The 23,461-nt window shown below is 44.2% G+C and overlaps 1 protein-coding gene across 1 annotated transcript; it reads right to left on the reverse strand.

Annotated features, from left to right (window-relative positions):
* Positions 1-305: 305 nt before the first annotated feature.
* On the reverse strand, positions 306-21,946 carry ASB4 (ankyrin repeat and SOCS box containing 4). Its single transcript, XM_074943366.1, has 5 exons — positions 21,769-21,946; positions 17,086-17,385; positions 9,664-10,154; positions 7,841-7,954; positions 306-494 (listed from the first exon to the last, which is right to left on the reverse strand). The coding sequence occupies exons 1-5, from the start codon at positions 21,944-21,946 to the stop codon at positions 306-308; spliced, it is 1,272 nt and encodes a 423-aa protein (XP_074799467.1).
* Between the last annotated feature and the right edge of the window lie 1,515 nt (positions 21,947-23,461).

Consider the following 23,461-nt stretch of genomic DNA (forward strand, 5'->3'; position numbering starts at 1 on the left):
TTGTGTTGGATATCTGGAAAACATTCTCAACAGTGATACCTAATAGACAGTGGAATCGCTATCTAAGTGAAGTGGTAGAAGTCACACTTGGTAATTTAAAACTAGATTGAACAAAGGATCAGTATATATAATGGAGAGAGAGTTCGGCATTGATATTTATGAAACCAGATCCTTCTTTGCATAAGAATTTTGCCAAGAACTTTGAGTTTCCCTAGTGAAAACTCCCTGATGGTAATTCCCTCCACATGTGTGCAGACCCAGAGATCGCAGGTCCTATCAGATCACCGAGTCTGCTCTGCTAAGGCTTAATAAATTATTCCTTCGGGTTCTAAAAGCAAGTACTTCTTCAGTGGAGGTGGAATGGAAAGTGAAGGGACTCCTTTGTGGCATCTTTTGAACAATAATCGTCTAATAGCACATCTAGATAAATGCAGGAGCGACCGTGGTGAATTACTGCACACGGTGAACAGAGAGTCGTAGAAATCTCTGTGCCTCTGCAAAGACAAAACAAAATGTATTTTAGGTCAATAAAATCCTATCTCCCATACAACTAGGCAAATGCTCATGGTTCAATGATACATTTTGCAGCAATGACATATTCATTTCACTGAGCAGTGGCATCTAAGTGTGTGTCTACACCACATCACAGGCATGATTCCAACTTGTGTAGACACACCCAAACTAGCTTTAATCTAGCTCAAATACTGGTAATAGTGAACCTGCGGCAGCAGAGACTTTATCGTAGACCAGCTGCTGCAATAATTACTCCGGGTCCCAGGTGTGCTTGTACAGCCCACGTTAAAGCCCAGTCTATGTGGCTTCATTGCTATTAATACCCAAACTAGCTTGACTGAAATGCAGACATACCCTACATCTGGCTCAGACTTTCAGGGCTGCCTGAGTTTAAGAACAGCTGAAAGTATCTTTGGGTCTGATATTTGTCATGCACTTCAGTACCAGATATGGCCTGGCTAAAGAGCTTGCTTATATACATCAGAGGTGTTCATCATAAAATCCTTTAATGCACTGTCAGGCATGATTTTAATAAGATTAGCTTTAAATAAAGTATTTTATATGCAGTGCCACCTAGAGGCAGAATAGTATAATCCAGTCTGGCATTCCATTCCATCTCCCCCTGTAAGATCTGCTTTCCTACCATTTACAGAACTTACACTATCACATTATCTTGAAGTTCAGTACCTATCAGTCTGTTAAGTGTCTCAATATCATGCAGGTTTTCTAATTACGTGACCCAAACACGTAACAGCTTGGTCATCTGACTGTCCATTAGTTGCAATGACTGTCTTGAGTCTTCTTCTGTAAATGCCACCTGTAGAGTTTGCTCTGTTGATTGTTCTTCCTGAGGAACAAATTGTAGATGTCAATGACTTCTGTTGAACTCTCCACCAGTGGACTTGATCGCATTTGATCTGGGTGCTGAATTCTTTCGCTTTACGGCACCTGGAGTTGTCCATCCTTTTTCTCCATCCAATTTGACAGAAACACAGTCACCTACGTTCTAGACCCGGCAGTTCTCTAACTGAGTGACATCTGTTGTAAAAGTGTTCATAAACTCATTTAACCCTTTCATCTGATTTGGCTACTCTCTTTCTGGCCACTATGGAGATAGGTTGTTTTCCAAAATAGGACCGGTAGTTCTGAGTTGTCTTCCCATCAGGAGTTGTTCTGGACTATATCTAGTAGCCACTACTGGTGTTGATCTGTAACTCAAAGCATGAGTGGCATTTGGGGGAGGCATGGCAGGGGCATTGTCCCCCCAGCTTGCAGTGCCTTAACCAGCGCGGGACAGGCCCAGGGGCAGCTACACACACACACACATCTTTCTTCTTCTCCTTCCCCTCCCTGACACCCCACACCATGGTCAGGTCGGAGGCAGGAAACCAGAGCTGGGCAGTCAGGGTGGCTGCTTCTCTGGCTGATGCCATGGAGCAGGCGGATGTGGTGCTCCTCCATCTCCTACTGCTGGCGTCCAAGGCTGTGGATGCTCCTAAACTCCCAGCCCCTTTTGACTGCCCAAGCAGTGGGTAAGAACTGCCCACAGGCAGGGCAGAACCAGGCTCTGGGGTCGACAGAGCCCTCAGGGAACAGCTACCACAAGAGGACCCTCCTGGCACACAGCCCCAAGCTAGCCCCCTCCCTGCACCCTGAGCTACACCCCTCACTGCACACAGCCCCTAGCTACTCCCTGCATGCACCCTTTCAGTGGTTTTCAAAGTTTTTGAGCTGAGCCCTTGACTCCCCTTTTGAGTTAGAATTTTTGATTGTGCCCCCCGCCCAACCCAGACAGGCTGGGTGGCCTGCTAAGAGGAGTCAGGGGGTGGAGGAGGCACTCCCTTTCCAGGCCCTGCCATGTGGAGCTGGCCCCAGCCCTGCCAGGCCCTGCCCCCCAAATATAGAAGTCAAATTATGCCTATGCTCAGAAGAGCAAGGAATGGATCTTCCTACTGTAGGATTTTCTTGGCTGCCTATACAGCACTCTCAGCCTCTCCATTCGTGGGTAATGTGGTCTTCTAATAATATGATCAAAATCATATTTCATTTGGACTGTCCTAAATGCTGCTGTAGTGAATTGTGGTCCATCACCCATCACTAGCTGTTCTGGAATACTGATGTGAGCAACCATGCACTTCAGTTTCTCAATAAGACTGTGACATATTATGTCTTTCAGGTACAAAATTTCTATATAGCTGGAAAAATAGTCCCCAGTGAACAGGTAATGCTGTCCTCTGAATTTGCATGAATCTGTAACTAGTCTCTTCCAAGCTCTCTCTGGTAGAGGTGTTTGTACGCAGGGATTTCCCGAAACCCCCCCTGAATTTCCCCAACCTCCCCACCTCAGCCCCCAGGTTTGTGAACTAGTTACATGCAGTGTTGCCAATTTAGTGATTGTTTGGACATTTGAATTGAAATTGAATATTAATACACACTTTAAAAGCATATACAGTGTATGATAAATTACGTGTATCTGAAAAAATATAATAGATTTGAACAGTATGAACATAGACTAGTTTGCTTATACAGCTGTTGTTTTTTATGACAATGTCAGTGCATTCATGTCGGTGATGTTGGCCAATTTAATAATTTCAAATTATGATTTGTAAGCAACGTCTAAATGAGCTCTCCCTGACAGCTAGTGATGAGCTGGCGGTTGCGGGGAAAGGCTTCAGGACCAGATTGTATTTACATTCACACCTAATCTACCTAGGTATCCAGCAAACAGCTGTGTTGTCCAAGTGATAGATTTTTGGCTGGGGTTGGGTTACAAATCACTTGAATGCGGGGGGGGTGGGGGGGGGATGAAATGTTGTTGTTGTTGTTATTGTAGGAGTAAAGGGCAGTAGAACTGTACTAGCCTGTGCTGATTGAGGGCATTGAGAGAGAGGGTGGGGACAGGTGTTTTGCTTGATGGTCTGCCTGAGTCACAAGTACTGTTAGACCTGCCCCTCTCCACTGTTTGCAAACAGAACTGATTAGGCTCCATAGAGAGTCTTTTGTTTTGTTAAGTGACCACTACAGCTGAAATCACTGATAATCAGGTCTAAGTGCTTAGACCTGCTGTGGGACAGTGTTTCTGTGGAAGAGATGGCCCAGTCTGCACTAGCAGCGAGGTTCCCCCACTGAGAGCTCAGCTGAAATCACTGAGAGCTGGGTGGAACCTCAGGAGACCAACTTGCAGAGGTCACAGTGGCAGGTGGAAGCAGAAGGTGATGGCACAGGGCCGTTGGCAACAGATCAATGGAGTGAAGGGTGGCACAATGAACAACAGTGGCCAGAGCAAACAGTGAGCAGCTGGAGGAATGAACAAGGTGCCTTCTTGCGCCCCACCTGAGAGGTGAACTCATGTGAAAGCACCTCTGAACTCTGAGTCTCCACTGACCCAGGACAACACCGGTGAGTGTTAATGTGGCTGTTAAGAATGTTGGAGACACAATACAGTTCATGCAAACAAACATCGCTGTGGCATCATACTTTCTATTTAAGCAGGAGATACCACACACTACAAATTGGAGGCCAATGTTAAGTGCATTGTCACTTGTTCGTCCTGAAGTTGAACACTGGTTCTGAACAAGACCAGCAGATGCTCACTATCTTTCTACAAGAAACTCATCTGACTGGCTAGAAGCATGTGGTGCAACAGTGAAAGACTCAACAGTTGAAAAAGTGAAGAACTCTCTCACCACATTCAAAAAATGTGCATACATGGCTGATGAATACACAGATGCAAATGGGCATCAAGTATTAATTATTCACTTTTTACTATGGTGCCAGACAGCCCACTTTAACCCTCATGGTCTCATCCCTCATCGGCCCTGATTCCTGCACCCCCCTCCCCACCCTGTAAATTTGAATACCTCCCCTAATTTCACTTCCTGGGGAAAACACTACACTGTATAGTTCAGATTGTCTCTTACGTTGATTTGTGCTGGGTCTCCTTTCAAAAGTTCAAGATCATCAAATCCTCCATCCAGTTCTTCCACCTTTCTCACTAGGCCCATCATGGCTGCCACGCTGTGGCTGGGAAAGTTATTGGTCTTTGATCTTTTGAGCACATGCACTCTAAATGCATAGCTTCTGTCTTTGTAAGTTGTTTCTGTGATGAACTGGCCCATGCAATTCAGAATACCTCAGGGCTAGTCAGAGCTGTGTCAGGTGACTTTAGCACTGGGAGGGGTTGAAGGTGATTGTAAATTCTTTCTGAGCTAACTGGGATGTCAACTCCTGAGTCAATTTTAAAATAAATAATCTTGCCACGAATATTCAATTTCACTTTCCTGGCAGGCTCTATGTCTTCACACATAATAGATCCCAGAAACAATGGCTCTTGATTGTCTGTAATATGAGTCAACTCCCTGACTGCTTTGGTGTGCCAAACAGCTGCAAAATGTCCATACTTCTTGCATTTAATACACTATCTGTCTCTGGATGGACATGCAGCATCTCTTAGGATAAGACTTTTTCCACACCTTGTGCATGTAGGCTGGAATTTGTCCCTCTTAGCCTGAGAATTCTTTCTCTTTTCATCAGAGGTCTTATGGTAATGACTTTTAGCACTCCTGCTGCATCTGTTCACAGCTTCCAACCTAGTGTCTTATTTGTCAAGTTTAGCAAGTTACCCATGTTGTTGCTGCCGCACCAGTTCAGGCTGCTTTGCTATTTGAAATAGCTGTGGCCAGAGTTAGATCTCTCTTCATTGTAGCATCTGCGAAAGACTTTCTCTGGTATTTTCTTGTTTTGCTTTCCCAAAATCAGTCTTCAGCCACTGCATGCAGAGCTGCAATAAGACATTCACCATTTCCCCCTGGTCCTTGAATTTTCTGGTGAAAACATGCTTTTTCATATTTCTCTGAGATATAAAGTGTGAATCAAACATAGCCAGAACCCTTTCATAGTCATCTTTGTGACTGTCATCAGTAAAGTAAAAGGATTTAAAGATATGCTCTGCTTGCTTCCCCACAGCATATATTAAAGAAAATACCTGTATAGAATTAGTTTCCTTGTGGAGCTTGGTAGCAGTGTGAAATCTTGCAAAATACTGTTTCCAGTCTGTCTCTTCTGAAAATGTGTCAAAGCTGAAGTTCTCTGGGGCACTGAAGAATGGTGTGTTGATGAGATCCTTCAACCTTTGTTCCCTCTGCCTGCAACCTTTGTTGCTGTTTTCCTTTTGTTTCTGTTCTTAATCCCACTGCTAATACCATGTCATGTACTTCTGTACCAGATATGGACTACCTAAAGAGCTTGCTTATCTACACCAGATGTGTTCATCATAAGATCCTGTAATGCACTGCCAGGTATGTCTAAGATTACCTTTAAATAAAGTATCTTACACGCAGTGCCACCTAGTGGCAGAGTAGTGTAATATAGTTGCTCATTCTATTACAATATCCATCCCATTTATACCAGCTTCACATTGATGTTCCTCCATTGACTTCAGTGGAGTTATTCTTTGTTTCTGAGGAGACTCAGGGTACGTTTATGCTGAATTTTTTCATCTAAATTACCCCCACTCCAGGCCCCTTCTGTTTTCATACAGCAGCCTTATTTATGGATGTCTGTACATGAATCTCCTTCTGGAGTGATGACCAAATTGCCAGAAATCCCATAACAGGGCTCAAAAACATGCAGTGTCACATACATGCAACATGGCATTTTTATACCATTAACTGATGTTAGAAATCTACCCACTGAGGTTCCCTGCAGACGGGTCAGCCACAGTAACAATCCTTGCTCTCCTTGACAGCAAAGACTGCATGAACCTAGCAGCAGCAACGGCACGAAGCTTTCCAAAGTGGAAGGAGCCACAGCCTCCCGCTTCCCTCCATCCTAGCCAGCAGAGATGAACTGGGGCATGATCAACACATGCTAGACTGACTTAAAGGATAATGGAGCTCCACGCCCTCAAGAAACTGTGTCTGGCTCAGCCAGAGTTCCTCTAGGGACTAACAAATTTATTTGAGCATAAGCTTTCGGGAGCGACAGCTCACTTCATCGGATGCATACACAGAGAACATGAAACATGAAACATACACACTGTAACAAGAGTGATCAGGTAAGGTGAGCTATTACCAGCAGGAGTGCAGGGGGGGGTCAGGGCGGGGGAACCTTCTGTAGTGATAATCAAGGTGGGCCATTTCCAGCAGTTGACAAGAACGTGTGAGGAACAGTGGGCGGAGGGGGGGGGGAATAAACATGGGGAAATAATTTTACTTTGTGTAATGACACTTCAAATCAGTGGCACTGCTGTGGATACCCACATGGCCCCACAGTATGCCAACATTTTTATGGCTGACTTAGAACAACGCTTCCCTCAGCTCTCGTCCCCTAATGCCCCTACTCTACTTGTGCTACATGGATGACATCTTCATCATCTGGACATGGATCACATGTTCTCTGTGTATATAAATCTCTCCACTGTATTTTCCACTGCATGCATCCGATGAAGTGAGCTGTCGCTCACGAAAGCTTATGCTCAAATAAATTGGTTAGTCTCTAAGGTGCCACAAGTCCTCCTTTTCTTTTTGCAGATACAGACTAACATGGCTGCTACTCTGAAACCTCTAGGGACTGTTACTTAGAAAAGTTCCGAAAATGGAATTTCCATCCCACAGGAAATTTTGACATTTTGAAATTAGTTTCTGTTCCAAATCCTAATAGGAAGTTCAAATATCAAAAAAAGAAATTAACAGAATGAAAAATTCTGAAAAGTTCTGACTCAGAAATGTCAAAACTGAAAATCTGTCATTTCAAAGCAACATGTTGACGCGGCAAATCCTTTTGTTTACTTATTTTAAACTGAAAATCAGAAACATGGTGACTTTTTATGTCCAAATGAAACAGAACTTGTCATTTCATTTTAAAATGCTGGTTTTATTTCTTGCTGGAAATTTTTTCCCTTAGATTTTTTCCTTCAATTTTTTTGACTCAGAATGTGTATTTTCTGACAAAGAAAAAATATCATTGTTGACCATACAGTATTTTTCTGTGAAAAAACTTTCCACATGAAAAATGTCAAGTATCTCTATTTTTCCTGCTGTGTGCTCCCTCCGATACCCTGTTCAAAAATGAACTGTGACTTAAAGTTGCAATATAGCCTGAATGTTCCACATAGCTCTGAAATTCTCAGTGCTACTGCTTAGAACTGGCACTGCATTCTCTCTTTCCTGTTTCTGTGTGCAAGCCATTTTATAAAATACTCATCCTGTCCTCTTGGATTAGGCTTTCCAAAGCATTATCTGTAATTACAATCACTTTTCTGTGACTGGGTGGAAATGTTAGGGAGGCAAACATTGCAAACATAAGTGGAAGCTCATTAAAAGCTTACCTCAAAGACATCATCAGGTATAGCTGCTCTCCACTTTGATGTTGACTTGATGTGTTCATATGAATTAATGACAATCTCAATGGCTTTTGGGTGGGAATGACAGGCCTGCAACACCTGCAAGAGGGAAGCAGAAATTATGATTCTTTAAATTTCAGTAGCACCTACCGGCTGCAGCTGAGATCTGTGCCCTGTTGTGCTGGGCACTGTTCAAAGACATAGTAAGAGAACAATTTACAATCTAAATAGACAGGGCAGACTGAAGGTTGGAGAAGAAAAAGAGATGAATTACTTGCCCCTGGTCACACAGCAGATCAGTGCCACAGTAAGGAATAGAAAAGAGTTCTCACAGTTCCTACCCCACTGCGTTATCCCTTAGACCACATCTGGGTTAGAGTGTACCTTCATGAATGGAAGCAATCTTCTCCCTGGTTTCTCAAGGCTGTCAGTCACAAATGCACTAACAATTCCCCCACTCCCCTTCCCCCACATAGGGCATAACTCTGATGAATGTTAATCACAGGAGTTTCATTCATGCCTGAGCAGAGAACGGGTCCTTGAATATGAACAAAAGTCCTGCCCCGACAAACACTGAAAAAGGAAGGAAGGAAAATAACACTGTTATAAATAGGTATAAAGTCAAGCTTTTAAATCATGCAAGAGCCCTGGACGCAGCTCTGACTCTAATATGGTTTGTTAATTGAGAGTGGACCAAATCCTGCCCTTGCTCACATTCATGCAATACCACTTTGCATTTATTGCATGCTTACCTTTCCGCACAGCCTTGTGCAGGCATTAATAATGTACGCCTCAGAGCACCCTTATGAGCTAAAGTATCACATTACATATTTTACAGATGGTTAAATGATGGCATGGAGACTTGATGCACTGTCACATAGCAGGTCAGTGGCAGAAACAAAAATAAAACACAGGAGGCCTGACTCTCAGTCCTCTACGCAATACTCTCTCAAGGGAAGGTCCAGTCTATACTATGAAAACAAGCTGGTCTTGCCATTGGACCACTCGGTACAGAAAGCCCTCTCCTCACCTGGCGTAATGATATAATGTATCCCATGTTGATGAGTGCCCTGGACTTTGCAGACTTTTAGAAATTCTTTGAGGAATATCTTGCACATATTTTGATCTTCCTCCCCACTACCCTCTAGTCAACCATCTTCTTTGGCTTTACCCATTTATACTGCATGTTAGAAGAGGACTAAAACTCAAATGTGATGCCTTTGAATTTCAGGGGTAAATGATTCATCATAAATTCATGGATTTCAAGGCCAGAAGAGACTGGTAGAATCATAGAATATTAGGGTTGGAAGAGACCGCAGGAGGTCATCTCAGGAGGTAGATCACCCTCTCCGGCCTCTTTTATATATCACAAACCATTAAATGTCACCTGGTTCCCCCTATATTGAGCCCAGTAATTTAGGTTGACTAAGGCATATCAGTATATCTGAAATGAGGGAAGATCTGAAACCTTAGGTTTGAACCAACACTTACAGTTTTGGTTTCTGGTTGGCTTCAAAACCAAAAGGGGTCTATTTCTGACATCAGTAGCTGTTCTCTTGGAACAATGAGAAGGTGAAAATATCAAGAGAATAGCTGATCTTGCAAGATTTTTGTCATTTTGGGCCAAAGTCTCACAAGAACAAGTCACAAGGTTTTGGCACCATCAAATCCTGATTCAAACCCTAACCTTATTTGAACTCAAATCTGAACTTTGAATCGATCCCAAAAAGCTAATCCAGATCAAAATATCATCTCTTCACTCTAACTTTACTCTAGAGTAGCACCATTGCACCAAATACATCCTTCACCTTGTGGAACTGTGGAGGATATATTCTAGCTGCTCCATGATTCAGTAAAAGTTGGTAGCAGATTTCAGACTGGGCAGCTGGCCGCACGGATGTCACTTTCAGAACATATTGTATGGGGGCACAGCCGTTGATGTCCATCAGGTTTGCTTCAGCCCCAGCCTCAAGCAATACATGCATCAGCACATGGTCACAGTTCCAGGCAGCCTTGTGGAGTGGTGATTTGAAATCTTCATCACGAGAATTAACTTCAGCTTTATAGTCTAACAGCATCCTACAGATTAGGTGGTGTTCCATGCTGTACACCTGCTCTTTAAAGCGAAGGGCCCAGTAAGCTGCACTGGCCAGTGGAGTTTCCATGTGGGCATTGACAGCATCAACATTTGCTCCTTGGTCCACATAAAATGCCACCAGTTCAGGGATGCCAAAACGTGCAGCTGTGTGCAGGGGAGTCTCTTCATCCTGATTGTTTGTTGTGATGTTCACATTTGCTCCTGTTAAGAAGAAGAATCAAGGGAGACAGTTGCGCAAATACACATTGTTTTTCTAAGCCCGTTTCACAAAGACACTGTACATGATGGCTCTGTTCTGTAATCAAAGCTCCACTTATTATATCCTCTTTCCCCACCTCTTAGTCTCTTCTCTCTATGCATACATCTCTATCTAGGTTTTCATAAAAAAGCAAACACAAAAATCTCTTTCTTTCTAGAGATGTATACATCTCATCTGGGTTGTCTCTCTAAGTATTTATAACACACATATCACCTTGCTTGCCTGTCTGGCTCAGAAGTTCCTCCCAGAGGGCCACATGCTCTCCTCCACAGCATGCTGCAGAAAGGAGAAAAATGTGTCAAGAGAGCAGTGGCTCTCCTGCTCAAATACCATGTTAACTGGCAGAGGATCAGAATATGAATAGATCAGAATTGTGTCACCTCTCAGTCAAGTTGTAGAGACCTTGCAGATTGGCTTCCCATTGGAAGAGAAATGAGAGTCTGGGTATATTCTTAGTTCAGCTTGTTCATTTTACACTATATACATAAGTTCTTGAACAGAGGTGGTTGCAAATAGCATGCAGGCAATCCCCTCTTTCAGGAACCTCAGCATAAGAATCATTGCCCAGTTCTTAGAGAGCAACTCTGTCTCCAAGAATTGACTCTAGTTAGAGGAATTAAGGCACAGAGCAAACTGCCTTACTGCTTGCCACAGCTCCCCCAAAAAGAAATTTCAAAGCACAACTAACAACAATACAGCATTTCTTCAAAGACTGGACACTATTGTACGATAAGAAAAATAAATTGTAACACTAAGTGACATTGCCACCTGGTGGCTCCAGCCATAAGATTGGAATAGACTAAAATAGCCTCCTGGCTGCAGAGCTGCCTGGCCATGCCTCCGCCTAGCAGCTGAGCAAGGGGGATGTTGCCACTTCCGTGGAGCCCCCAGGTAAGCCCTGTCCTGTGCCCCCTGCCCCCTCCCACACCCAAACTCTGCTGCTGCTGGGGGATGGGTTGCACAGTGACCCGAGACTGTCTCAGCAGTGGCTGGTGCGACTGGCACAAGGGTTGCCTGAGCTACCCCTGAGCCAGGCACACCAGCCACTGCAGAAGTCACAGAGGTCACGGAAACTCATGGAATCCATGACTTCCGTGACCTCCGTGACAAACTCACAGCCTTAGCAATAACTGATGGTTAGAGCACTCACCTTGGTGGTAGGAGAATCAGACAGAGCCATGACTTAAACCTTGGTCACCCACATTCCAGTTGAGCACCCCAACCACTGGGCTATCATCGTTCTTTGGCTTTCTGCCCGATGAATATTTAATTATTTATACAAAGTAGAACAGCTCCAATAGGAGAGATTGGAAGATTGGAAGACACCTGCAGTAACTCACACCCTCCCCTGGAGCAGAATATACGGCAGGTACAGAAGAGGGGGCACAGTCAGTGGCCAACTTTGGAGCCAACCTTTCAAAGAGACTGGGAAGCTGTGTGGAAAGATACGTGTCCCATGTGGAGATGGTCCATGGCAGTGGCCTCTGAGTTTCCTGTGCCTCCACCGTAGAGCTAAAAGCCCATGAGCTTTAAAAAAAATCCACATTTGGCTCCAGGTCCAAGCTTCCCAGCTTGGGCCTATCTCTATCTTTTGAGTTCATTCCATTTCAGGTCCAAATCTGTATCTGAAATTCTTTCTACTATAAATTAGGCAGTGAAGAAAAGCGGATACTTTTGACTTCTAATGCCAGTAGAAAGCCCCTCACAAATCAACACACTTGACAGTGATTGCTGCATGCATCTCATTAATAGGGAGCCTAGGAGGAAAAGCATTTTGAGCCAGGCCCTCAGGGGCTGTAAACCAGTGTATCTCCACATAAGGCATCAGCTGAAGATCAGGCCCTTTTTTCAAGCTGGTAATAGGAGCATTGAACTGAACTGCAGCATTCAGGGCTAAATTAATATTCCTGCTGAAACAACAGTGCCATCTACTGGGCAATCAGCATCTGCAGCTTCCGAATGATGGCCAAAGGAAAAGGAGCATACAGCCGGTCTTGCTATTTGTGTTGTTCCTGCCAAAATCATTGGGGGTGTCTTTATTTTCTGATTACTGTGGCTGAGTCTCTGACCGTCTCACTCCATCCTAGCTACAGATAGTCTGCCCCAAGTAATTGCAAGCCATTGCAGAAGCAAAATTAAACACTGTTTATAAACAAGTTGACAGATTCCACTTCCTAGAAGGGAGGAGAATCAAACTCAGCAGAATCGGGAGCACAGAAGAGGGTAAGTGCAAGCATCGGAGATTTCCTGATGCTCAGTCCTATGGAAGCCCCTACATGGGTATGTCTACAGTGGGCTGATTCCTGTAAAATTTTCCACCTTGCTAGCACAGGCAGGATTTTGTGCAAGCATCAAGAATGGATGAGGAGAAAGCAGTGTGAAAAATTAGGTCTGGCTCATCAGGCTAAGGGACAGGAGATTTGCTAACTTTAACAGAGAAGGGGGAAACAGAGAAAGATGAAAAGCTCAGTTTTAGTTACATCGAGCTTGAGTTGTTGCTGGGACATGCAGGCAGAGGTATCAGAGACAACTGGCAATGTGAGTCAGGTGAGGGCAGGAGTGAGAGGTACATCTCTGAGCCTTCAGTACCAGCATGTTAGTTGAAGGCATGTCTGATTGTGTAGTGTTGCCATGCCCTGTTAATCAGCTGCCATATTTCACCCCAGAGGTGGTTCCATTTTGTGTAGAGTCTCGATATTTAGTTTGCATAGGAGTTTAAGTTTCTAACACCCATTGTCAGGATTATTGGCTTCAGGCAAAATAAAATTGATGGCATTAATTTTCTTTTCTACTAAACAAAAGAATAGGTATCTTCCAGCCGAAGGAAAGTGGTGTGGTAATTTATTTGGGATCATAGATTGCTTTGCCCAGAGCATATGCTGGCTCTGAGAACTCAGGCTAAGGAAAGGTCTGCAGTAATGACATATATAGCAAATGAAACCAAATCACTTGCATTTGCCATGATTCTGATAATAGGTGGGACTGATAGCACTGCCTATTATTTAGATTACCCCACTCTTTCCATTATAAGACCCTGTTTTCAGTTGCCATGCTTCAAGCATTTGGGCTGAAATTTCCCATGCTGAGTGTTTGTCTAAGGTTGAATGTTTATTGGAAAATTTCAGCCAGCTATGTCCAAGTACAAAGCTAGGGAAAAATATATGGCTCTAATTACCTTTTCCTTCAGCAGCTCTTGCATCCCCATGCTTGGGAGCAAGGACTTTACATTTGGCCTTTGTGTCAGGTTGGGCCTTTTCCCATCCATATGAAAACTGGCCCAACTTTGGCTAAGTTATACAGTTTTTAAAAATCACAGTTTGCACATGCTCAGTCGAGACTTGCAGCTTAATTCCCTGAAGACTCTGCCTGCACTGAGCATGCTCCAGACTATGGCTGTAGGGTTTTCCCTGAAATTGCAGTTTCTGGCTGCTCCAAGCCTTGGTGGGTCTGGGTCCAGGCACCAGAACTGAGAGCAGGGAGCCTGTCTCTCTCCTGCGCTCTCACTGTCCCTCACCCCCACCCTCGGCTGGTCCCAGACTGCAGGGAGGAAGCTGCCTAAATCAAATGCAGAAGAGACAGGTTACAGAACAGGTGGTAGGGTGGGGGAATTCCAGGGGGCGAGGGGGAGACTAGAATTTACAGGGCAAGGAGACTGGAACGAGGATGAGAAGCCTGAGGAGTAGAGACTGGGAGTGGCTAAGTGAGGAGAAGCCAGGCATGGGGATGAGACAGGACTAGGATAGGAATAGGTTGGAGAGGAAGGGGCAGAAAGGGCCATGTCTGGGGGAATGGGCATAATAGTCTGTGCCCAGGAGAGCACAATCCCCTCCAGAGACTGGAATGGAACCCAAGATCTCTGAATCTTACTATTTCTCTGCTGTCAGCAGATATCTGTGAAAACCTCTGGCAAAGTGACTCATTTCCTGCTAGTGGTGGTCCAAAAGGAGGATAACAACCTACTACTGCTATCAGTTACTCTGTTAACTCAAGTGGCAGAGTTCTGTGTAGTGCATCTAAAGAGTTCAACCCTGCTGATGACCCATGTGGGTGTCAATATGATGGCATATCTGTTTTTCCAGTTGCTTTTTAAAAAAACCTAGGAAATCACACACACAAAACTATATTAAAAATATTATGGTTACAAAGCCAAACACTCAAAAGTTAAGCAATGGCAGAATTCAGGCTATCTGTGCGTATGCATTATAATACAGACTTTAATTGAATGATCACTTTTTGTTTTTTATGAATGAGATCCCTGCTTCATTCAGTGCAGAGGTCGGAAATTAAGAAAGTGTTATCTGCAGTACCCTTACTTCATTTATTGCAGAATACACCATCACTCAGGAGTCTCAAACACAAGCCTGCAAGGTTCATGGGTATAGCCTTGCACCAATCCTCCATCTAGCAGCCTGCTAGCGATAGCTTACCTGAAACCCATAAAGCCCAGCCCCACTGTGAGGGCCCACCCTGAGGTCCAGTTGGCAGAGTCACAAAGCGGTTGATTAGCCAGCAGCAGGAACAGGAAGCTATCTGAACAACTAAGTTTCACCCTGCTCTGGGCTGTGCGGATTGTACTACCCTGCTCAATTTCCTGGCATTCCGACCCAGCTTGACTCCTGGCATCTGACCTGTTGTTGCTGACCTTCAGATTGTCTCCTGCCTCTGACCCGCTGGTAGCCTGACCCATCCTAGACTTTGGTTCCCAACTTGTGGTTCTGATCTCCAGTTTGTCTCCTGCTTCTAAGGCTCCTAGTATCCCAACCCAGGAGTCCTGGCTCATGACTGCAGATTTGGGCTCCAACTACTAGGTCTGGTCACCCATGACCTGGCCATGCCAGAAGCCATGCAAGGGACTGCAGGAAGACAAAGCGTGGTTTCATGGTTAAGGCAATTGAATACTGCTTTGGAGAACTGGATTTTATCCCTGTCTCTGTCACAGGGTTCCTATGTGATACAAGGCAAATCACTTGCATCAAACTTTTCATAAACAGTCACTAATTGTGTGTCCCTCATTTTCAAGATGCCTGACTTGATACCCTAGAGTCTGATTTGCAGAAACGCTGAGTAATCACGGCGGCAATTGAAGTCAATGGGAGCTGTGGTTTGAACATAGAAAGTGCTATATAGTATTAAATAGTCTGAAAAAGCAGTCTCAAATTGACCAAAATTAGTGGACACTTTTGACCTTAGTCTCTCTGCCCCTCTATTCTGCATCTGTAAAATGGGGATAATGAAACCAACTCATCTCACAGAGGTATTGTGAAAATAAATTCAATAGTGTTTGTGAAGTGCTCAGATACTATACTGATGAGTGCCATGGAAAAGCCCAGAAGAAAAGTGTGACAGGGCATCTGCCCTGCACTGGCCCTGATAGGGTTAAAACCCAGCCTGGAGGGCTGCAAGAAAACAGCCAATTATGGCAGGGGCTGCAGCCAATTAGGGCAGCGGCTGGACCAACCATTCTGGACCCAGTTGGCCCATACGAAAGGAAGCTGCAGGTCAGACCAAGGGAGTCTGCCGCTGGAAGCCCTAAGGAGGGGGCTAGCTTCCTAGAGGGCTACAGAGTAGCACTGTGAACAGGGCTGCTAGGGCTTGCAGGCCTGAGGCTCTGGGAAGAGGGTTCAGGAACCAAAGGTGCTGGGGCTGCAGGAAAGTGGCCCAGGGAATTGAGACAGACTGGTGGAGAAAAAGGAGGGGTAGTGGAAAGCTGTTGTTTACAGGGTCCCTGGGCTGGGACCCCCCACTCGCCACTGAAAAAGCAGCCAGGCTATAGATTCCCAAACCATTGCGAGAAACAGCTCGACTGTTGCAAAAGAAGTCCCCACAGAAGGGGGGAACCTGGAGTGTGACACGGCTGGAGGGCTGTGCCATGAAGCAGAAGCCGTGAGAGTGGAACTGCAGTGGGTCTTCAGGCAGAGACAAGGATGGGAGACCCACCCCACCAGAGGGCACACCTGCTGACCAGAGCTAAGTCCCGAAATGGCCAGCAGGAGGCACCAGTGGGGTGAGAGACTTCATGACAGAAAGCAATAATTGTCTTCAGAGCATGCTTTCAGAGCCTGGACCGAGACCCAGAGTCTGCAGTAAATAAAGCCGTGGGCCACACAATTAACAAGAATAAAACAAGCTACTGAATAAGCGGTTCATTCATTCATTCTGAGTACTATCCGTTCGGTGCTTAAGGAGGCAGAGGTCCTGGGATCATGTAATTATAGACTGTATCATAACATATATGTACAAAGGGACCAGACAAGTTTTGCACAGGCAACAATAATTGTGGTATTTCCTAACTTTTGAGTATTTGAAGACAGCTTGGGGGTGGGAGGCTGTAAGTAATATTGATTTTATTTTTTTCCTTTGCAGTTATTTTAAGGGCCTATCCTGCGTCCATTGAAGTCAAGGGGAATCTCCCCCGCCTTTCCCCCCGTACATATACATACACACACAGACGCTTCCTGTAACTTCTGGACAAGGACAAAGCTGTAGGCTTTCAGGGTGGGTGAACTCAAATGAAAAACACTCTCAGTTTATCAGAGATACAAATGCCAGTGCATATTATGGCTGTGTGCATTTATTTTTACAGCTGAGGCCTTGCATGCTCTGTGTGGGCATTAAAGACCACTTTTGGCATGAGAAGCGGTTTGCCCTGGGGCCCTGGATTGAAATTTCCTGCTCTCCAAACTGCAGCTGGACTGCAGCCCTCCTCCGAGTTGGCTGTGTTTTGGTGGGGCTCTATATGTATCGTTTGTGAAGCACTAGGGGGCTATACAAGCATGAAATATGATTATTTGCTTCTGAACAACATAATACAGACCCTTAAACTCCTGCTAAACCTCAGAGGTACTTGACTGTCTAAGTTATAGTCTGACTTACCTCTCCAAATGAGCTGCTGGGCACAAGGCACAGAGGCCTTTGTGGTACAGAAGTGTAAGGGTGCGTGGCCGCTCAGTGAAAAGCAGTTAATGTTAGCTCCGTGGTTGCACAGGATCATGAGACACTCAACATTTGCCACATCACATGCCACGTGGATAGCAGCTTTCCCATTTGGCTTGTAGTTGACGGCCGCTTTGTGATCTAACAGTACCATGAGGCTCTCCAGATATCCATATAGGGCTGATATATGCAGTCCAGTGGCCCAAGATGATTTTAACTTATAACTAGGCAGCCAATATCCTGTAAAAAGTGAAGATGCATTACCAGCCTTGAATAAGAATCTTCCAGATGAGCCACTAAATAAGACTAATTGGAGGCGGGCAGAAGGGTGTTGGAGTTAAGCTTTAATTTATTTTAATATAATTTAATCAGTTAGGGTCTAGTATATGCAAAGTGCTCTGGAGTAATAACCTTACTTTCATTAAGCACTGCCAGCATGCAGGCTGAATGGATTGCTTTTTGTACAGATGAATTGCCATGTAACTGTACTCCGAGGGTAGTTTTTTCTTCCTGCAACCTCCAAGACTGAATAAAAAGTCCTAAAGCCTTTGAAATGCCAGCTGAAACATACAGGGGCGGGGCGGGGGGGAGGGAAATAGGATCTTTGATCTGGAAAGAGCTGAGCAAACACTACATTTGAATAAAAAGCAGCACTCAGGCTACATCCACACTAGGAGTTGATGGTGTGCTTCCCAGCTCATGATGGACACGCACTAGCTCTCCTTCAGCTAGTGAGCTAAAAATAGCAGTGTAGCTGGGGTAGGATGGGAAGCAGCAAGAGGCAGCACCGGCTAGCTGTGGTGAGGGGGAGTTCTGGTGGGTTTGTACTCAGGTCAGCTAGCCCATTGCCACCACTTGCTGCTGCCCTTGCTACTGTGAGTGCACGGCCGTTTTTAGCACACCACATCAAGGAGAGCTAGCATGAGTATGTCTAATGAGAGCTGAGTATCGCACCCCTAGGTTCTAATGCAGGACTCTTAGTTAGACCTCTGACTCAACCGGTAGCACATCATGTTGTTCTTGGGTAGGAGATCTCAGGATTTCACACCAGGGTCTGGGTTCTGCCTTCCTGTGGAAGGGCTCATGATGCATGTTGCACGGCTGCCCCCTTGCAACGTAGCTGCAGCAGTACTACAGACGTACTGTCACCTGCCACCCTTTGCAAGTGTACAGGTGGGTGTTATAACAACGCAGTAAGTTAGCTGATATGTAGGTCCGTGTGATGGCAATGACATTTTTGCATGAAATTTGGTTCCAAAAATGTTCACTGTTCTTTCTGGCAATATTGCTGATACCCTCTCTTCCCTCGACATTTTACCATGTAGCAATATCTTGCAACAGTGGTATTTTTTTTTTCCTTTGAAACACAGGCTCATGTTACGGAACCCATTACACTTGAAAACAGCATCATGGCCATCACTGACATTTTCCTTCTGGGCCTGGAGGGTGAAGGAGCAGGGTGGTTGCTGCTGCTCCTGATTCCCATCTCACTCTCCCAGTTTCTTCCCCAACACTGACCAGAAGGTGGTGCTCTTAAACACAGTGGCCTGATCATCAATCCTCACTACTGTTCTGAGGTGGATTCTCCTCATCGCACTGGTCATCAAGCCACCAAAATTAGAATGGTGCTAAATCAAATGTTGTGTCATTTTTGCCAGTCCTGAGCTAAGCAAGAGATTCACGAGGGGATGTTTGGTGGCATTTAGGCCAAACCTACTGGCCAGCACTCAGCAGGACACAACAGCACCCACTGTAAAAAAGCAGAATTTAGAAATGTGCACAACTATTTTATCTTCTCCACACAGCACAGCGTCCATAGTGAACTTAGTGTGTTCCCCATCAGCATCCCCATATTGTACCCAAAACATGCCTGTTTCTTGATGATTGCACATAGACCATCTCAGAAGTGGTGATTTTAATAATCTGTATAAAAGTAAAATAAAATAATAATCTGGAGCAGGAGCAGCAGAGTTACAGACCTTGTGTCCTGCTCTCTAACCAATACCCCTTCTAAGTACAAAAATGTACATTAAGACAAAGATAAGATAATTCAGTTAAAATTCAGGAAATGTAATATGTACGATTGCACTTCATTGCACATATATAACATTTTCTATTTCTGTCTCCCCCAACCTCTGCCATTCTCCTCCCTGCATGGTGGATACATCCATAGGCTTAATACTTCTATGGCATAAAATGCATACCCAAAAAATATTCAGGATGTACATTGGGAGCAAGTTAATTGGAACCTTAATTTCTGCACTTCCTAGCATGCATGACTTTAAATGTTCATCCTTAATGTAACATTAACATAGTTGCATTATACATATATACTGTATTAAAGAGAGGGAAAAATAGGAATGGGTAGTATATAACTTCTTCTTGTAATGTTTGTTCTTTTTCAGTGAGTAATTCATTCTCATAATTAAATTGGCAAATACATATCTAGAATATGCTTTGTTTGGTAACGTAGTTTTTAAAAACAAACTCTATAAAATGCTTGATTTTCATTTAAATGTTACTCATAAAAGTAGCTGTGAATGCAGCATTCTAATACTGCACCTATCTGCTTCCAAGATGTATCTATTTATATTGTGGAGAAATACAAGCGTTTATTACAGCCAGTATGGCACATCCTAAATAGATGCAGAAGAGCAAGTTGCCTGACTCATATATCAACTACAAAGTCGGCCAGCTAGATTCATATTCCAGACGTTCTTGTTGCCAATGAGCTGTGGTGTACAGAAAGAGCCCTGCTTTGATTTTTCAGATACCAAGCTGAGCCTGTGAGTTGGTGGCTAGAAAATTCTTATTTGTAAACTATAAATGGTACAAATTTGATATGGAAGCTCTTGCTAAATACACAAGAGCAAGCATGAAACACCACTGTACCATTTTTATAGTTTTGCTTCATAGAGGCTGCTTGTGCCCCAAGGCACAGGACATTTCCAGGAGTGGTCCAGGAACAGGAAAGTGAAGGAATTTGGGCAGAGCAGACTAGTCCTACTTGAATCCACCAGCCATTCCCTGAAGGGAGGAAACAGATCAGCTGGGGGGGTACAGTATCATCCTATTCTGATCCTACAAAGCTCCTGGCAAAGCTCCCATTGAGCTGAATGGTGAAGGATCAGGGTCTTCATGAGGATCGTTTCTTTCTGCCCTCCTGGATCTCCCTTTATCAAAGTCTAGTTATTCAGGCTATTCAACAAAGACAGGATTTCCCCTAGAGTCAGTGGAATGCCCTCAACCAACAAAGAGAATAAATGCATTGTTATGATTTGGGGAGACAGGTGCATGTGCCTCATGAGGGAGGAAAGACCCCTCCAAAGGATATAGATCTATGGCCGTCTTCATTCAATTTGCACATTTTAAATAAGATGGGTTAAATTTGTAGGAACACACGAACCTTCTTTAGCCTTTAGTCTGAGAGCAATAAAAGAGACAATATTTTAAGTTGTTATATTCATCACTGTGTGAGATTGTTCAGATCCCATCCAAATAAAACAAATATTGATTGTGGATCACCATTGTCTCTTTGAAACCAGAGAAGTAAAAACCATGTATCATATACCCAGGAAATAGGCAAAGGTGAGATTAGTAGCCCTTCAGACATGGACAAGAAAAGGTTATTTGTTGTACTAGCTGAGAGATTGAGCTGAAGATGTTTATTTCCATGTGTGCTTAATAACTGGAAAAGACAGCTGCTTACTGCATCTTAGATTCACAAGAGAAATCTCACAGAAAATAAGCATTGGGATGTTTTGATGCTAGCTGAGCATAAAACCTGCTTTATTGCTTTCAGACATAAATTTGTTGGAAATTGGTCAGGGCCTAGCTATGAGCTTGTTTATTTTTTTCCACCCTGTGAAGAGGATTCTAGGGATGAAGTGTTTGTTTTGACTGGTTTCCCGGGGTGACAATAGATTATTTATTCTGATTTGACAATAGACTATGGCATCCCAATTCTATGACTTTGAAAAAGAAAACCTCTCCCATCAAATAACATTCGAGGCCTAGGGCATTTCCTGGGGATTGAACTAAAGGGAATCTGTAAAGCTGAAAATGGGAAGCTTGAAACAACCTATGTTTCTGGGTCGGCTTTTTCATGTGGATTGATTGAGTATGTAGAGGGAATTTATATATACCAATGTATTTACATATCTGGCTGTGCTCTAGGGTTCTCTGCGGGGGGAGGGGGCGAAAGAGCAAAGGAGTCCTTTCTCCAGGCTTTCCTGAACCTACAGCTCTGAGGATGGTGGTGGGCCTACCCGCAACCTAAACCACCAGACAAGATGTAAGGAGCCTCTGAAATAGGAGGCATACTGCAGCAGTACCACACCAGTTATTCAGCTCCTGGTCACTTACACTGCCACAGAGAAGGGAGCAGTATGAACCCATTCATTTTTAATCTCCATATAAATATATTTGGGAATATCAGCGGCTATTCTAAGAAGCATAAGGCTGAGCTACTTTTGACTAGTTATGTAGGTCATAGCTCATGAGTCAATTTAAGCCTTAACATTTTGGAGGGATAAAACATGACAATTGCTTCTGCAAAAGTAAATTACTAAGACCAGTTTGCTTAGGTTTTGCAAATGCAGCAGCAGCAGCTGCTGCTTTTACCTTGTTTGTATGATGCCAAAATCAGGTTCTCATCTTCCACTTCGAACACTGTGTCCACATCTATTTGCTTTTGTATCAAAAGGTCTTCCAGCGTTTTGTAGTCATTTGATTTTAGAGCTTCAAGAAAATTTTTTTTCATTAACTTGGCAGCCGCAGCCCGTGTAATCCTTTCTTCCATGCTCTCTCCTTTTGTATATGTCTCACTTATGTCTATTCTCAACTGTGTTTGTTTATATTACGCATAGAGGGATGTGCTGAGTTCCCTATAGCGCAGTTGCATGCTGGAGAGCCTGTGAACCAGAAGGTAATTTTATCACTAAGTCATGCTGATCTGTTTGTTCTATTTAAGGAGCATTTCAGACATTGAAGTGCCTATCTTGGATGTCACCATACTCTGAGTTCCGTCAAAGCAAGCACAGACAGCCATGGCTATGAGACCAATATGAAGAAGTATCATTAAGGGGTCCACATAAGTTAAGTTTCATTAATCAGACTTTTATCCTGTGTAAAAATACTAAAATTAAATTAAAACGTGCTTAGCTCTGGTATCATTTCTCAGGGAAAGCAGTAAGCGTCACGACCAGGGCTTTGGTGGTCAGCCCTAGTGGTCAGAGCAGGAGTCAGAGTCAGACGTCAACCCAAGGGTCAGAGCCTGAGTCAAGTCAGGAGTTGAGGCAAGTATCAACAAAGCAGGAATTAGGGACAAGTCAGAATAGCTAGGCTCAGGAGGGCAAGAAGGCAGGGTCCAAGGTAGCAGCTAGCCAGGAATTTGCCCAGTTGCACAGACAACTTCCTGTGCCCCCTTCCAGCTTAAAAAGCATGGTCAGATCAAGAGGTAGAGCTGGGCGCTCCTCCAGTCAAGACGCTGTGAGCAATGCCTTTACTGGGGCCAGGATGCCATTAGCCACTCAGCCCGCGAGTGATTAGCAAGCCACCGGATGGCGACCAGGACACGAAAGCTGCCAACAGACCCGAGTTCAAGACCTGTGGGTCTTCATTATAAGCAAGGTTCTTGCCAGAACTCTACTTTGAAGTAACAAGACCCATTACAGCACTTTCCATATTAGCCTTTTTGCTGGAGCTGGACTGAAAAAAAAATTGACACCACTTTTTTTGGTCAAAATTAAAAGGTTTCATGTGACTCCACTGATGTCAACACAATTCCACTGGACACCAGCCAGGTTTCTTGCCAGGTCTCCCAGCCAGCTCCTGAGCAGCCTGGGCTTGCAGGGCTTCCTGGCTCCAGGGCTGTAGAGCTGGGAAGAGAACCGTGATTGTGTTTTGTGCAGAATTTCAAAATTTTTGGTGTGTGTGGGGCTTTTTGTTCTGAATTGGAATGAACCTGAATTTTAGTATCCTCCAGGAAACAGAATTACCATTTTCTGCCCAGCTCTGCTTTTGACACATAAACCTTCATTGTCACAGAACTGCAGTACAAAATCCTCATGGCATAGCACTGGAAAATGTTACCACTATAGTTTCACACATAAAGCCTAGAATTGTACACAGTCTGCCATGCACACAGTTGAGGACCACAGTTTCAAAAATGACCACTTATTTTAGGTGATTCACCCTTCGAACGCTCAATTGGAAACACTTTGGAAGTGTTTTTCAGAGGTGCTGAACACCCACTGCTTCAATTCAAGGGTCCCTGGCACCCACAAATCCAATTACATTCAGTGGGAGCTGCAGG

The sequence above is a fragment of the Natator depressus genome, chromosome 2, assembly GCF_965152275.1.
Source record: "Natator depressus isolate rNatDep1 chromosome 2, rNatDep2.hap1, whole genome shotgun sequence".
In the NCBI taxonomy this organism is placed as follows: domain Eukaryota; kingdom Metazoa; phylum Chordata; order Testudines; family Cheloniidae; genus Natator; species Natator depressus.

Excerpts from the sequence above, each read along its gene's own strand:
- ASB4 (XM_074943366.1), bottom strand. The coding sequence starts at position 21,946 with ATGGAAGAAAGGATTACACGGGCTGCGGCTGCCAAGTTAATGAAAAAA. Across the intron at positions 17,386-21,768 it reads TTTGGCATCATACAAACAAG|GATATTGGCTGCCTAGTTAT; the intron begins GTAAAAGCAGCA and ends CACTTTTTACAG. Across the intron at positions 495-7,840 it reads TACCTGATGATGTCTTTGAG|AGGCACAGAGATTTCTACGA; the intron begins GTAAGCTTTTAA and ends TTGTCTTTGCAG.